Source organism: Carassius carassius, chromosome 18, assembly GCF_963082965.1.
Source record: "Carassius carassius chromosome 18, fCarCar2.1, whole genome shotgun sequence".
NCBI classification, from domain to species: Eukaryota; Metazoa; Chordata; class Actinopteri; order Cypriniformes; family Cyprinidae; genus Carassius; species Carassius carassius.
Window position 1 is genome coordinate 9,203,737 of NC_081772.1, and position 17,176 is coordinate 9,220,912.

General features: G+C 35.5%; 1 protein-coding gene across 2 annotated transcripts in view; it reads right to left on the bottom strand.

Annotated features, from left to right (window-relative positions):
• Window positions 1-287: 287 nt before the first annotated feature.
• The window catches only part of LOC132092295 (synaptosomal-associated protein 25-A-like), a 33,910-nt gene continuing 17,021 nt past the window's right edge, over window positions 288-17,176 (bottom strand). Inside the window, exons 2-8 of one of the 2 annotated variants that reach the window (XM_059498467.1) lie at window positions 12,612-12,755; window positions 11,030-11,071; window positions 8,411-8,459; window positions 6,047-6,164; window positions 2,750-2,869; window positions 2,374-2,518; window positions 288-1,703 (exon numbers count right to left, since the gene is read on the bottom strand). In XM_059498467.1, coding sequence (XP_059354450.1) covers window positions 1,635-1,703; window positions 2,374-2,518; window positions 2,750-2,869; window positions 6,047-6,164; window positions 8,411-8,459; window positions 11,030-11,071; window positions 12,612-12,683 — 615 coding nt within the window. In that variant the 5' untranslated portion in view covers window positions 12,684-12,755 and the 3' untranslated portion in view covers window positions 288-1,634. Of the gene's footprint in view, window positions 1,704-2,373; window positions 2,519-2,749; window positions 2,870-6,046; window positions 6,165-6,379; window positions 6,498-8,410; window positions 8,460-11,029; window positions 11,072-12,611; window positions 12,756-17,176 lie in introns of both variants that reach the window. The other variant, XM_059498468.1, reaches the window with a different exon arrangement.

The following is a 17,176-nucleotide window of genomic DNA, read 5'->3' on the forward strand; positions in this document are numbered from 1 at the left end:
AAATGTCAACACCACATGGTTTCATTCCCAGGGAGCACATACTGACTTCTAATTGTATGCTTTGGATAAAAGTGTCTGCTAGCTTTGTACTAGACTTAGTGAAACATATATTATGATTCAGGTTTGACTCATTCAGCTCTCCTGTTCTTTTCCCACGAAGCAGGTCTGTCAAGTGACAATGAGGTTTTTCAAGATTCAAGATTTTTATTCATCACATACAAAATTATATAGAGCATATATAACCAGCAGTGAAATGTTTTGCTTGAGACAATAATGAAAACCCACAATTATTTAGGGTTTATTACTTTTAATCAATTCAGCTAGCTACAAAATGTCAACCACTTCACAGACTGACAGGATACAGAGGGAGTTTTAATATTACATGCGTTGAGGACATCAATTTCACAGTTTAACCTATGTGTCATTCAGGTAAGGTATTTATTTGACTTCTTATAATAACTATTCAACATCTTAGTGATTTGGTGTGCATAGCTCTAAGTACAGAAGCAACAAAAAAACAAACGAAACAAACTTTTTTCTTTTGTTATGGATTATTAGAATTTTTTACCAATAACAAACAACACGGGGAAAGTAAACTAACAGGATACATCTTCTTATAAAAGTAAGGTCTCTCAGAAATATGCATCTTTGCTTTACATTGCAAATGATTTTTTTTTTCAGAGCATCCAAAACCTATGATACAGTAAACAACCAGTCCCCAGCTTTCAGAACATCATTTTCTACACCAAACTGCATATTAATTTTAGAAAACAAGTCATTTTTGCAGGACCGCCACACCAGCCTTGTTTCGTTGCCATCACATTTCCTTTAAGTCATTTTTGCATTATTTTACAACAAAGGTCACAGTCTGTAAATATATATTGACTGAAATGGTGGCACTATTGCAAACTTGCAGTAATATGGAACGTTCCACTGTGTCCTAATACTGAGCATGCTTTTGTCAATTTGCTACTGCAATGAAATTTTTTTTTTGTCATCTTTTTAAAACAAATTTTATTTATAAGACGCTAAGATCTACCATTTGTCATGCATAACGCACAATTCACATCACTTGGAATGCAATGTTTTTACTACTACAGCTACAGAATCTAGTTGCACATTGTCTAAACGGTAACTGATCATGGTTGTGATGAAGGATATGAACCAATGGCATTGATTGTAAGTGCTTGTTGTATTAATATCATTTGCATTTGTATCATTTTTTCCCCATTCTTCATTGTCAAAATAAGGAGACGATACTGAGATATACTAAAAAAGGAAAGACAGCTTGTATAGCATTCCTATATAGTTCCTCCAGCAAAAATGTCATAGGCTATATGTATATATACATACATATCCATGTATACAGGCAATAAAGAGAATAAAAACTTCACAAGTGAGCAAGAGCCATCAACTCAGCACTATATACAACCTTTGGAAAGAATGATACAGAGTATAAGAAATCATTTTACGAGGACAATCATTGAAAAAGCTGACAGACGACACATAGGACGACATTTACAATGAGGGCCGGGTGATATGTGCATGTGTGCAAACCTAGAAGGTAAATACCATAATAAGTGCATTGCCTTTTGACAAACTGCACGGATGGTAAAAGCAGGCAGACCAGAGGCTTAGCCACTGCCGAGCATCTTTGTGGCCCTCTGGTTGGCTTCATCAATCCTGGTCTTGTTGGAATCAGCCTGAAATATTTCCAAAAGTGCTTTATTAGCAATGATGTATTCATTAAAATTAATATACAGTTGTAATATGTACAGTATGTTATTAATAGTTATAGTTATGTAGCTAGAAATGAAAGCAGAAAATACATAAAATCAAATTCAAATATTACCACAAAAAAACTATAATAGTATCTCAACTACATATATAGTTTCATTTTTAAAGTCATCATAAAATCAAAATAGCCATTTAATTAAATGAACTTTCTTAACATTGGTGCATGTTTGTAATTTATATGTTTAGTTATTGGCAATTGTTTATGTGATGGAAGTTAAATATGAATATCTAAAATATTGTTTCAACATGAAATCAAAACTGCCCGTTCCATTCATTCTTATCATTGGTACATGATGTATTTTTAATAAAAATAATAATACATATGTTTATATATAAAATGTACAATATATGTATAATTATATATAAAATATATAATTAATAAAATAGTAGTATTAATAAAAAGTAATATTGTCATTTCCAATTACTTATGTTATAGAATTCAAATGGGCTGCAAACAAATATTCATGTCAACTCAATTTGTTGAACTGACTTTTAAAACAGCACTTTTTATAGGATTTAGGATGGTGTGTTTTATCTTTAGAAAATCCAACAAGTGAATCTGGAGTCAGTCCATACCTTCTCCATGACCCTGTCGATCTGGCGGTTCTGGGTGTCAATCTCATTGCCCATATCAAGGGCCATGTGGCGCAGGTTACCAATGATGCCTCCCACCTGTTCTAAGTTCTCATCCATCTCATTTTCCCGGGCGTCATCTGTTACCCTGCACCCACAAGCACAGCAAAACGTCAATTTAAATCCACAAACACCAATCATTTTTCAAATCTGACTGGATACACATGGGCTTTCTATACATTTGACCTCTTAAGCCTTTTTTTTGTGTGTACACAGTTGTTGCGACCAGATTTATTTAACCTTTTAGCTGCACAATCAGACCTCTATCATATCCAGCTAACCCTCTGGACAAAGCGTCCTGGAATCCGGGGCCTCTCACCTGCGGATGAAGCCTCCGCTGATGGCCATCTGTTCACGCTCATCCACCACGCGGGCGGGCTGGCTTGCAACCACTCCATCCTGGTTGTTTCCCCAGGCCTTGCTGGCTCCGCTCTTCATTCTGCACAGAGTCGGGGGAAGCATTAGCGCTAGGGTAAACAGACACTTCCATATCAGCAGTAGTGTTCACAGATCGACAACAAACATGGATTACCAGGCAAGCATAACAGGGATGGGTCCATTCTCAAGGGGCTTTTGTAATTTGTGATGCTATAAATTGTGGACATATAACATACATATACATATGCTGAGACACATACCTTTCTGAAAATGGGGGATGTACAGTAAATAAAGGTGGACAGCCATTTCCAAACATAGAAAAATGGGACCCTTCTCAAATTATGACAAATAACAAAGAGCACAGGCCTTGGTGACAGACAACACAGAGTAACAGGACTGCCACATTTGTGGAGACAAGTGTAAATAACTTCAACTAAAAAAAAAGAAAAAATTACATAAAAAACTGGAGGAAGAGAACCGCATCCTATCTTGCACTTTCAATGGCCACCGCTCACCTTGTTGTTTCTGACTCATAGATATGAGTTCAATTTAATATTATTTTATAGGAAAGGCAATGACAGATCAGCAGTGCTATGAGATCATTAACCGAACACCACAAATGAATAAAACTATAAATTATTGGTAATTATAGCCTCTTTTACACAGCAATTATGCAAAACATATGCTTTCTTATCAAATATGACAACAACCTATTATGGATTATTACTATTTATTGTTGTAGACATGGCAGTGGAATATTCTGATCATTTGGAGGCCTGAGGTGAGGTACAGACTAACAGTAATCAAATGCAAGATTGAAAGTACTGCAAACTATCTTATTTAATAGTCTGTCAATAGACTCACTTCTTTTTCTACACAACTGCAATAGCTGGATCTGGACTATGCATTGCTGTAGTATTTATTTACATATAATGTACATCTCACAATCTCCAATATATTTTATGGAAATCATTTCTATGTCTCTGTTGTCTGACAAAACTGAGTTAATTTGGACTCTTATTACACTTCTACATTACAGGTGCTCTGAATGTTATCTCGTTGTTATAACAATGATAATAAAGAACCTGATTCATATGACAGCTTTGGATAATTCTAATTGTGTCAAGAAAATCATAAAGCTAATTTATAAATTCTAAACACGGATGATTTTTGCATCATTTTTCAGCTGTTGTTCTGGCAGTGAGTTGCTGATATAGATTTTAGTTCTAATATTTCTATATTCATCTTAAGAGAGATGGCCAAGCCTCCCACTGCAGTATTATTTATAGAGATGGACTAAAGCTACAATTCCCCCGGCTGCCTTCTCACCATTCTCTCTCTAAACAGCATGTTGAGCTTTATCTAATGTGAAGGTGCAGTTAATACTCAAACTGGCAAACAATGCTTAAAATATTGATAGTTAGAACCTAGAATAAATAACTTTCCCTTTTTTTAACTATTAAATAATCTCCTAAAAAATACTTTTGATTTTAAATAATTACTTTTTTAACTTTATATTTAAAAAGTGACTGTAATTTTGTTATAAATGTGAACTAAGTTTAATGTGAACCACTGTCTGACCCAAAATTCTACCTCCCTAAGCTCATGGGTATATTTGCGCCTCTGCATCAATCTGGGATTTTATGACAGGCTGTCACATGAAAAAAAAGAAAAAGAATATCTGCTCTTTATCTTTCTTGGTCTGACCTAGATCTCGTCTGCTCCCCTTGGGGAACCAGCAAACATATTGGCTTTCTCCACTGTACTGCGGCTATAGACTGGACTGCGTGTCCTGTTCTTTGCCAAAACTATCCCTGTCAACATGAATGAGACAGGCTTGAAAGTATTAGATCATCTGAATGACTTTCAGTAGGAGTTGTCATCAGCATTGTTACTATGCATCATTATTCTTTAACAAATAACAGCAATTAACTAGAGATGCATGAGCATGCATTTGGCATTCAGGGACATGCTACTGCAGTCATACAGGGAGCATTGATGGATGTGCTTTCAAAGTTGAAAAAAATAAATAAAAACCTAGCTGATGCTGTTATAGGCTATTTTGATCTTGTGTGTGTGAGAGAGTTGCTCTATCATTCTGAGTTGATTTGACCAAAAACATATTATGAAGGAAAGAGACGTGCTTTATAATAATATAATTATGTTTCTATTCCAAATTGTTGACAATCTAACGTTATAATCATTTAAATGAAGGCTGTCATAAAAAAGACCTCTATTACAAACACTTTTTGACAGAATTAGGAGATTTAGCCTATACATTAAACACATTTAATAACAGCTCAGATAAACTATAAAGCATTTTAAGAGTGTATATATTTAACAACAATTTTAGCGACACTCTTTTATTATTTTAATGGTTTTCCTGAGGTAATGCAACGTCGTCACATGCATGGTGTTCAGGTGCTGCTTTATTTTTACACGACACATGATACATTTCAGTAAGTTTTACTGTCTTTTAATATATCATTTGATGTTCATTTATGTATTTCGTCCTATATTTAGTATAATTAGTCCTATAATAATTAGCATCGGTTTGCTCTCACGTAGGCATTCCCAGCGATGTCACACCACATTAATGAACATCAAAACTCCATTTATTAATTAAATTAGTTATAAAATTGGCATGACTCAGAGACTTTACTTTATCATAACTAACACAGTCACAGTTATAATCGTGTTTTTCTGCAAATGATTCAAAATGACGAGTGCTGCGCTTATGTGCTATGTGCTTTAATAATTTAGAGATTAACTGGATAGGAATAATAATTTGTCAAATAAATAATATAATAATTATTAATTAATAATATTAATAATAATAATTAAATTATGTTATAATTTACTTTTATTTCAGTTAATTTGTATTGGACTACATTTAGTGACTTACCTCAACATTGGCACATCCATGTAGTTTTAGTGGTTTGGTTTAGTGTTCATTGATACATTGGTTTTAAACGAATGGTGGCTTGGGTTATGCAGCATGCCTTATGTTCATACATTTAATTGACAAACTTTCTTAAAGGACCCAGGGCAAAGGCAGTCGGGCTGTTGTACTTCTGTGAGCATGTGTGACCATGCCTCATGCTCATGGTCTGTGCTTAGGATCATGGGTAGTGAACTTGGCAAGCCACCCTGGGCACGCCTGACTATAGGGCTACAGGCCTCTCAGTATGATTTATTTTTAGGCAGGCAGGCAAGCAGGCAGGCAAGCAGCACCTACTTGTTACATGGACAGGAACAAAGACCACAGAATTTTCCTAGATCGTTCAAATTCTTTTCTGCATCCTTCATGTCCTTATTGATTTGGTCCATTCCCTCCTCGATGCGTTCCAGTTGCTCTGATTAAACAACAAGTAATTTATCCCCCACAGAACGAGAGCAGGTATCAGGAAAATAAAGGAGGGAGGAAAGAAAGAGGAAAGAGAGGACAAAGAAGAGAAGACAAAACTTCAGACAGTCACTGTGACAAAAGGAAACTCAAAAAAAGGGGGAGAAAAAAAAAACGGACGCCACCACATATGTAAGACCCTTCTGCCACATGGTCAGTACCTACTTGTTACACGGACATATGAAAAGGCCACAGCATTTCCCTAAATCTTTTAAATTTTTCTCGGCCTCCTTCATGTCTTGGTTGATATGGTTCATGCCATCTTCAACACGATCGAGTTGTTCTGGTCAGGACAAAGGGATGACAGCAGTGGAATGAATTTACTGGCTCTTGTTTTACAAGAATATATGAGAAATGAGCACTGCTGAACTGGATGCGAATTTGTTCAATGCATCTAGAGGGGATGCATGCATTAGAATGAACCTACATATGCAAAACAGAGTTAGGAAAGAGTTACAATAGCAAGACCTCATCCTTTATTTATTTACAGATGCATAATAGTGAACATAAAATCAAAACAGACTCTATTTACTTAATGCTTTTTCTGGTCTCACTGTGAACGATTCATCTGTCCATGTCTTTTTAATCTTTAATTTAAAAAGTAATAATTTTCCTTTTCTGCTGAGGCTGCACCAATTCCCAATAAATAAAAACTAGGCTTGCCCTATATTTTTCCTCATTCCTATCCTTTGTCACTCAAAAAACATCACATTTTGGAAGTAAAATGGGTTGAAAATGGGTTGACTTTCACATATAATACTTGGAACACTTGATCAAGTGGATGAAGTCACAGTGGACACGGGCAGTTCTAGCTTGAATTTGATCCCGGCCACCAATAGCAGACAGATTCTCCCATAAGCACCACTGCACGAGAGCGACAGTGTCTTTTTAATTAGACCTTGGGACAGAATAAAACAGTGCCCTAATCTCAATGCTGTGACTCATTTGCTGGAAGCCAACAACCTCCTTTTCTCTTTGGTAGAGTGGAAAAGGGTGCAGCTTATGGTTTGTTTGTCTCTGTTTGGTTAGGGGATGATATGGCTGAGGTGCTGGTGACCTGTGGTGATGCAGTCTGGCGTGTTTGTCGTGCAGACAGGGTGTGTTCGATATTGTTAAGAGGTTTAGTGAAGGTATCGGTCACAGGGAAGAGAGAGGCAAACTGGGAATGGTTCAGGAGGAAACAAGCCAACCACATCAGTTAATTTTGTTTAATCCCTGGCTTTTAAAGGCACTTTCATTTAGGCAAAGCAAATTAACCTAAAGACGTTTCATTTCCTTGTGTCAAAATTCTATGAATTCTCATTTAAAACAAGAAATTGAACTTTTGACATACCTCATTCCTTGATAACAACCTAGCTTAGCGTCACTTCTTTGCTGAGAGTTTGGTTTAATTGAGGGGATGAAGGATTGAGATTTTATTCCCTTTATGAAAAGACTAATTACTGGCTCACATGCAGGAGCCAATCAGAGGGCTTCTAAGAAGTTATTGCACAACGCAAGGCCAATAAAAAGGTCATTTTAAAAAAAATAAAACTTAGCCAAACAAAGTAACGTGGGGGCAAGCTGTGTAGAGCCTCGTCAATTTGAAATGACACTGTTAAAGTAGGTAATATCTATTTTGAATCATATTAGAATTGTGCCAGGGATTATACAAAAGAGTATTAGTGCAGTTTATGGGAAAGAGTGTCATTTGTCATTACCAGCTAAATCGATCGTTGCTTTACAAGTTGCTGGCCTAAAAAACTAATGTGAAGGCAACTATATTTTAAACTGAACAGTAAATTTATTTTAAATGCAAACATTATTTGGACAGTTGCAGTGGCCAGTCCTGTTTCTTTGGTAGTACAGTATACTGAAAAAATATTAAATGAAAGAGGAAACGTGTTAGCAAAAAGGTGAAAGATTTAGAGTTACTTCAGAAACGGCAGAGGAAATCAAAATTACATTGCATAAATGACTTTAATTGCTTTAGGCATTAATCAGTGGAATCAACTGAAAGCAGAGATAAAGAAAATCAGAGATACAACTAAAAATCAATTTATAGTTGCTTATTATGATGACAAATCAAGTTTCAAAATACAAATTTATTTAAAAACATTTTAATTGTATATAAAAAGCTAAGATATATACAATATTATGCAATTTTATGTGCAAAGAATTAATGGAAATTGTCATCTAAAATACATCCACACTTACCTCCCTGCTCATCCAGCATAACCAAAGTCCTGATACCAGCATCTTTACTCTATGCATCAAGAGCCATGGAGAAGAAGCGTGGAAAAGAGGGTGAAACAGATGGAAAACAAAGTGAGAGTAAAGAGGGACAAAGAAAAAGAGGTGAGATTCGGCACACACAATACAAGGCTCATTCCAGAGGCATTCAGAGAGACTTTGTCAGTTTAGGTTGTACTGGTGACATTTCAAATTGCATAATGTTTGAACATTTCTCAACATTTGATTGAATATAATTAATGCCGGAATATAATGACAGTTTTTTTTAACACACACTATAATAGATAAATAATCAGTGGATGTGCTTTACAGTTTTATTTAGTTTTATGGAGCCAATCAACGTACATAATGATTGTATAATTATAAAATAATTATTTCTGCCATAATTATTCTAAAGCGCCATTTTACAGAAATAGTGTTTAAAGAATAACGTTAAAGTGTCAAAAAATATTGATAGTTCTGACCTCGCGCTCATAGTTTTGATTAGAATATATCACATCCAGTCGGGTGGTCGCATACGGTTTAGCCGCAGGTGTTCAAATATATTAATGCATCCGAAGCTCAAATCTGATGTGAATTTTTCTCATACACGTATGATTGGAACGCAGCTCCTGCACTACTCTCCATTGGAAATTAATGACTTCCGGTCTATCTCTTTTCATTTTTTCAGAGACAGTGGCAAGGTGGCTTTAGGCAATGCAACAAATACAGTGTGATCTCATTGAAGGTGTTGCACAGAAAAAGCAATGCATTTTCATTCATCTTATACTGAGAACAGATTTTATACACTATTTGATGTGTCCATTAATATAACAACAAATCATCTGTCACTTCATTAAAGCTTATAAAAATGAGTTAAACTCATATAGAGGACACCTACTCCTTCCAAACCCCAGTCAAAAATTATTAGGAAACGTTAGCACAAGAACATAAAGGCCAGTACAGATGTCCTCAGAGATTCCAATTCATATTTTGCTATAGATGTCATCCATGACATGTTTATAGCACCCTGAAAAGGTCTGCGTTATTAATCAGCTCCCACTGTTCTAGTCTTCAATGATAAACGCAACCAATGTCCATTTTTTTTGGTCACTGGCATCTAGGAATCCCCTGTCTTCCTGTCCTGTCTACCCCCTTGTCATATTTTATGTATGTATGGACAGGTTGATGGCTAATTTCGCTGGTACTTGTGACTAGTGACAATAAAGGGCTACTACTACTACTACTATCCTAGATCTCATCCCCCATTTACAAAATGTGACTTTTCCATGAACCTAATGATCAGCAAGTTAAATTTGCTGTTCTGTTTTTCCTTGAGTTCGGAAAATAACAGGCAGCTGTGACATATTTCAGAAAGTGCAACTTCAGCGCTTAGAGGGGAAAGGGATATCGATATGGGATAATTGTAAGGCTCAGTAGTGTATAAATCAGCAGGACATGAGCTAGCACCCCCCTCATACTGGATGGGATCAAAATGTGCCCTAAATGGATCCTTGGGGATTAATTTGTTTGTGCCATAAACCGCTGAATTTCCACGCAGCAGTAAATGCCTGGAACAAACTCAATGCTTCTACTGGTATAAATAATGACTGTGATTTAGCTCAGTTTTGGCGTAATTCAAGAATAATGCTGATCGTCTATAAGTTAGTCTAACTAAAACATGAAAAGGCTGGTATAGGCTAACATAATTAGATCAACTGTGACAGCGGTGACAAACTAATCTTGATCTATGTGCACCATCCCTCACAATATTTGTTCTGTCTAACAGTCTGTCAGATCCAGAGTCTTCAGGCAACTTTTCTATTTGTCAACTCAGAGTCAACTTACCAGTAATGGACATGGGGAGGAGCTCTTTGCAGAGATATGGGCTGTGATTATCGATATGACCTTGAGAAATGCTGCAGAGACTTTATCACAGTTCTTCCCCTCAGATATGCTCACATCTCTTCTCTTTCTCTCTTTAACACCCTCCATCCATCTAGCCTAGATTAGCCAAGTCCAGCTTGTGCCCAGCTCTGTCTGCAGACTAAAGCTCTCAAGATCAAAATACACTGATAAAAGATATTTGCAAAAAAGAAATAATAATAATAATTTACAAAAATGGATCCTTGACATCCATGATCCAATGATCTGTTGACTGATCTATTATTTTGTTCTATTTTTTTCAAGTTTGACCAAAAAGTATATATATATATATATATATATGTGTGTGTGTGTGTGTGTGTGTGTACTTTTTTACTTCTATGCTCACCGAGGATGCATTTGTCTGATAAAAACTGTAATACTGTCAATTATTATAACAGTTTAAAATAATGGTTTCTATTTTAATATATTTTATAATCTAATTTATTCTTGTGATAGCCAAGCTGAATTTTTAGCAGCCATTATTCCAGTCTTCAGTGTCAAGTAGTCTTTACTGTCAAATTTGATCAATTTATTGCATCCTTGCTAAATAAAAGTGTTTATTTCTTTAAAAAAAATCCTATGACAGATCATTTATTAAACATTTGTGATCAGAAAGAAAGAACATATGCATACAGTGAGAAATAATTTGAATATAACTATGATAAAATGTCTCTTTACCTCTTCCACAAGCTGCAGCATACGCCGGGTGCTCTCCAGTGACTGTGGGGGGGGGGGGGTTAAAACCAGAATTCATTAGGAACTGACAGAGATAAATACCAGAACAAGCTGTAGTGTGTAGGAGGATTTTTAATACACACTATAACAGATAAATAATCAATGGATGTTCTTTACAGCACTAACCCTCTACAAAAAATGCATTGCTCAATTACTGAACTTTCAACTGCACAATAATAAAAAAAAAAATTATCCGTCTGAATGAGATAATTATTCACCTCTCCATTCAAACTCTCACTGATGTCAAATGTCAAAATAAATGCTCTTCAAAACATTTGGAGTTGAATAATTTCCTTCTAACTAAACATTATAAACACCAAACATATTTCAACAGTATGCCATTTAGATAAGTAAATCTACAGCATTTTTCACACAAATATCATGGACTGAGTGTCTGGATATTATGAATTCATATCTCTGTGGATCAGAAGGCGGGAGGACATTTTTGCAGTGTGGTGTCCTGTTTGTGTTTTAATATTCTGCTCAGCTGTGAGAATCATAGTGTGGGGTGGCAGTGAGGAGCTCCATCAGACTGCAAACACACAGGCAGCACCCCCAGCTCTTACACCCACACACACACACACACACAGAGCAAATGCTGCAGCGTTATGTAATGCAGAGTACAGGTGAAGCCTCCCTTCACACACACACACACACACACACACACACACACACACACATTCCATTATGGACTCTCGCAGTTACAGCCCACAGAACAGGCTGTGTACAAATAATAAAATCTGTAGCATAAATTACACCAATTTATCCAATCTTCAATCAACAGAGCATAAAAATAAAATAATTAACTTGTGTTAGCGACCTGGATAAGATTTTTTCATGTTATTAATACAATTATTAATAACTCTATAAAATGTCCAATAACAGGAAGTTACAGAAACAAAAGTAGCATTCAGCTGGTCAACATGGCCGCCTCCATGAGGGGAGATGTCACATTCAGTTTTATTCTGTTTCGATTAAGTTTTCTGTTCCTTATTGTTAGTTTTTTCCTATAGTTACTAATAGCCACACACCTGTTTCAGTTCTATTTGATTATGTTCCCTTTGTATTTAAGCCCTCAGTTTCCCTCTGTTCCTTGCCTGTTATTGTTTATGTTAGGTGTTGTGCTAAGTTTACTAGCGAATTTACTAGCGGAACTTTTGGACCTGCTCCATGTGAAATAAATCAGTTTTTATTAGGATGCTGTTGTGACTACTCTTTTTATTAGTCTGCATCTCATGTTAGTGTACATGATCTTAAACTTTTTTTCAAAAATACTATGCATTTCTTTCTTGTTGAATGCATCTTTAAACAAAAAATGGAAATTTACATTACTGTAAAATACGTACATATATTCCTCATTATCACTTGGTTTGGTGGTCAGAAACACATCAGTGCTGCACAAAGCTCCATTTTGGTTCCTTAGTTGGCACTGCATTTCTTTTGAGTCTTTTTTTGCAATCAGGTAAAGTTTGAAGGTTGTTGTTCATGGCAGTGTAGCATAAAGAGAGGAAGTGAATGACCTCACCTCATCGCCCAGCTGGTCTGCACGTTGCTGCATGTCAGAGAGCTCATTGCGCATATCCGAATCATCTGCCATGGCTGCTGGTTGTGTTGGGTGGAGCTGGTCTCCAAGTGGGAAGAGTGGGTTTTATTGAAAGTCTGGGGGAAGCTGAAAGAATTAGACATAGACAGAAAAAAGGAAAACATTAACCATGGAGCTCACTTGCATAGTGAATTGTGTCATCCAGTTTTAAGAATTAACAAAAACAATATATCCACACAAAACCAATACTCTGTCTTCCTAAGAGAAACTGCCACAGATGTTAAATTCATTAGAAGTTATACAGTTAATAAAGTCACTTCACACAGGCTAATGTCATGAAATGGACAGTAGGACATTGTCTGCTTTTGAGGAGCCCATAGCCTCTTCTCGTATGCTCTTTCGAATAGTGCCGAGGTGGTGGCTGCTGTGTTTAGCTGATTAAATTCTTCCCTGAGGTTCTGTGTGTACCAGGAGAAATTTGTCCCTGCACTGTCATGGAAACTGTGAGCTTGACAGATATATTCCTGAAAAGACTGGCCTGACAGCTAGTAAGATATCCCAAGGGGTCTAGAGAGAACAGCTTACTGAGTAATTGTGAATGTGTGTTAAACTGCACAAGCATGTGAGCAATTATGCCATCCTTATTCAAAGTTAAAAGTTAAAAAGATTTTACAAAACCCTCCTGCTCATACACAACACCAGACATTGTATATATATATTATTTATTGATATTTCTTACTGTAGTGGCAAAAAAGAAAAATAAACCTAATAATACTCGGATATACATTCAAATCAAAATTTATTCATACATTATCACAGTTTATTTGCTATAGTTTAGAAAATACTGTAGTAATACGACAAGAACTCAGAGTTAAACAGTGTCAGAACAAATTCATTTTGATAATGTCAGATAACACTCAAGCAAAACATGGTCAGGTTTGATCCATTTTACTGGTAGTCCTCTGTATGAAGAATTTTGGGGTATAATCTGTCACAATTTACTTTCTTTTGCTATCCTCACTTACATAAATTATAGTTGATAAAAAATAGAAAAATGTATATCTGCTGTCTGAATAATTTTTGGTTTTGACTGTATATCTTAATTTATCATGTTTAATATTTTTTGGCCAAATATCCAACTCAACTGTCAACACTATCACTGAATTATCCAATGAATTCCAAGCAGGTATTAAAGAGCGATACTTGTACTGTTATTGCATAATTTTACTCAAGCAATTAAATTGAACACGCCTGTCTGACCTTTTACAGTAAAATACTCCAGAGACTCTAAAGGCTGCAATATTATACTCCCATCTCCACCAGTGAAATGAATGTCATCTTCTGCTTTGGTTAAAGATCAGGGAGCACCAATCTAAAAATGATTGACCCATCATCCAGGCTGTGTACTCGTGCAGGCTCTCTCAGGGTTATAGAAACATGTTTGTGATGAATTTGCAGTTTGTTACTGCATGCCGTGGTGCCCTAGCTGGTGCCAGTGAAACACACTAATATAAAAATGTCTTTCGCATGTCCTCGCTCAACCTCTGATGAATGATCTTATTCAGATTCTGAGGAGTGCATAAAAATGTCAGGTCAGTGAATGTCTTAATGAATTCTTTGTGGCAGTATTCTTGAAATAACCTAAAAGCTGAGCACAGTTTGAGAGACTGGGCCAGAGAAAAAATGATGGGCCAGTACAAATAGGTGCCTTGCTGTCTCTTTTTTCATGTGGAAAAGCAAAACAATTTTGGGAAATTGCTGGAAACAATCTTTTAATTTATGTCCTCCTACATATCTTTCGTCTTCTTATTTTTTTAACTGAGCAAACATAATGTTACTTGTTGTATTATGAATATGAATGACACTATTAGCAGGCCTTAGCATTGTCGGTAAGCTAAACCTGAACAATGTAAAAAGCTAACATCAGTGTAGGTCGGAGAACTCAAGAGAAGTGAGCGGATGGAGCCCTCAATTATTGAACTGTTAACAGATGCTCTCTAAACAGAAAGGTCAAAAGGTTAGGGTTTTATTATTATTTGTATTATCAGCTTATATTTTACACTTCTCTTCTGCTTTCAGGAAAATTATAAAATTATTTGTAGCTGTTGCCTATATGCCAGGATTATTAATAATGCATTAGGTAGTGGTAACTATTTCTGTCATTTTTTCCAGTGCACTAACAGTCATTAAATATAGAAGGAAAACAATGCAAATCTAAAAAGGCTCTCATTTCTGCTTATTTTATGATTATTTTCTGCTTGTTGAATGATGGCAGGTGAAGCATGAGGCACTCAGAACAATATGTAAACATGAATATTAACTAAAATCAACAAGGGGTTAACAAGAAAATGAATACTGGTAAACTGTAAAAAAAAAAAAAAATGTGAATAAAGCGGGGTTCTATAACTTTTAAAGTAAAATATTAATGTATTTATATACTTTATGATGTCTAGCCATTAAAATAATCATTGGGAGAGACAATAAAGATTTAGCAGAAAATGTAAGATCAAACAGTAACTGGACTCAATTAATTTCCTCCTGTTAAAGACTTCTGGAATAAAAGTTTTACAATAATGAATAAAAGCAGGAAACATAAGCTACTGAGCATTACTTGAACATTAGGTTATTGTGTAATACTGGAAATTGTATGTAGCTGTATTTTTGTTTACCGAGACAATGAGAAGCCCTATGGTTCAAACACATGTTCTTTTAGAATAGCTGTGTGTGTGTGCGTATTTGCGCGTGTGTGTGTGTGTGTTCACTCATCCTCCGTCTCTGAGCTGGCTGCCATTTTGTTTCCTCTCTTCAAACATGCAGCCTCTCCCTTCACTGCAGCACACAAAAACTGTTGTCCTGCAAAACTTCAAGCTTAAATACTACATCACTAACCACTCTAAATTGTTGCTCTTGCTTTTTTCTCATATGCTTCGCTAAACACTAACTTCACCTTATATCCCCTGAAATGTAATGAACTTATCATGCCTGACCTCTAAATCTCTGAGTCAGGCGAAACAGATGTGTTTTATGAGATTACCTTTGAAATCGGGTTATGGTATTTCCCCTCTACAGTGTTATGTATGCTGCAACAGATTGACTCTCGTAGAGCGAGATATCAAGCTTGACATGTTTCAAAATCAGAGTCCTATGAGATTCCTATTTAAACAATGCAAAGCCGGAAAAAAGGAGGAAGAGAAACCTGCTCAAAATCTGGATTTTTGCCATATGTTATTCATTTTGCTAGCTTTTAAACTTGGCAAATTGATGAACATCTGACATTACCATCAAACCATATCCCACAATAAATCGACAGCAAAGTTAAATGTTTTCTCATGTACCTGTAGATTTAAACCTGTTATAAAATAACATGCCTACCACCAGAAAGTTACTGCTACAGAAAAGCACATTTATTGTACACTGTAAAAAAAAATTATATTCATTAATGCTTCCATTTGTCTCCAGCCATGCTTTGTCCTTGATTGAAAACCATGAAGTAACAGATAAGGTCGAACACCTGTAAACTATAGCAATGGCTTACTATTCACAAGGCAATACAACCAGATGAGAACAGGCCTGAGCGCCACCACCCCCTCCTCTCATGACAAGTGATTAATAACATCAGTCCCCTTCCTCCTCCTGAGTGGAGGATTGTGTGGAGTGATCCCAGAGCTGTTAACACGTCTCATAATCTCTTACTGTTCACACTCCTTGTACATATCATGTGTATAATATATAGAAATAGAAAAGTATAATACAACCAGCCTTAGGAGGTAGACTTCCCCATGGTTTCCTTCTTATCTACACTGAAAAAAAATATTTATTATTTTGTCTAATCCTTCAAATTAAATAAATGTAAGATATTTTAAGATATAAAAAGATATCAAGATTCTGCTTTGGAACAGTAAGTATATTGAAAAGTGTCATTAAAAAAAAAAAAAAGGCTATTTACTGCAATGAATATTCAGTAAAAATAAATATTTACTGATATTTTCAAAATTGATATTTACTGTTCATTTAAGTCTACTTTGGAACTATAAGCATTGGGGAAAGTGCTACAAAAATGAACCCAACACATAAAAATAATAAAAAAAAAAAAAAAAAAAAAAAATATATATATATATATATATATATATATATATATATATATATATATATATATATATATATATATATTAAAATGGATATTTACAGCAGGAGCAACTAAAGGTAAATTAAAAAAATACATATATTTATACTAAAAATGCCACAAAAGCATTATTAAAACTAAAAAGAAAATCTACAAGAAGAGACCATGTACGCTCTAACAGAAAATCATTAGGCTTGAGATCTGTGACGGTCATTAGTACTGATCTAAATTATACATTATATTGTGCATGTGGCTGCATACTGAGTATTCTTTCTAGCAGATTCTGCACTACGCACTCATGTTGCTGCTCCATAAACTACAATGACTGCAGCAGCCTTAGAACCTCATCTACATCCCCCTTTTACAAGGGGGATGTAGATGAAGGGTCTTGTGTTGAAGGGTCTTGTGATTTAGTTGGGATCTA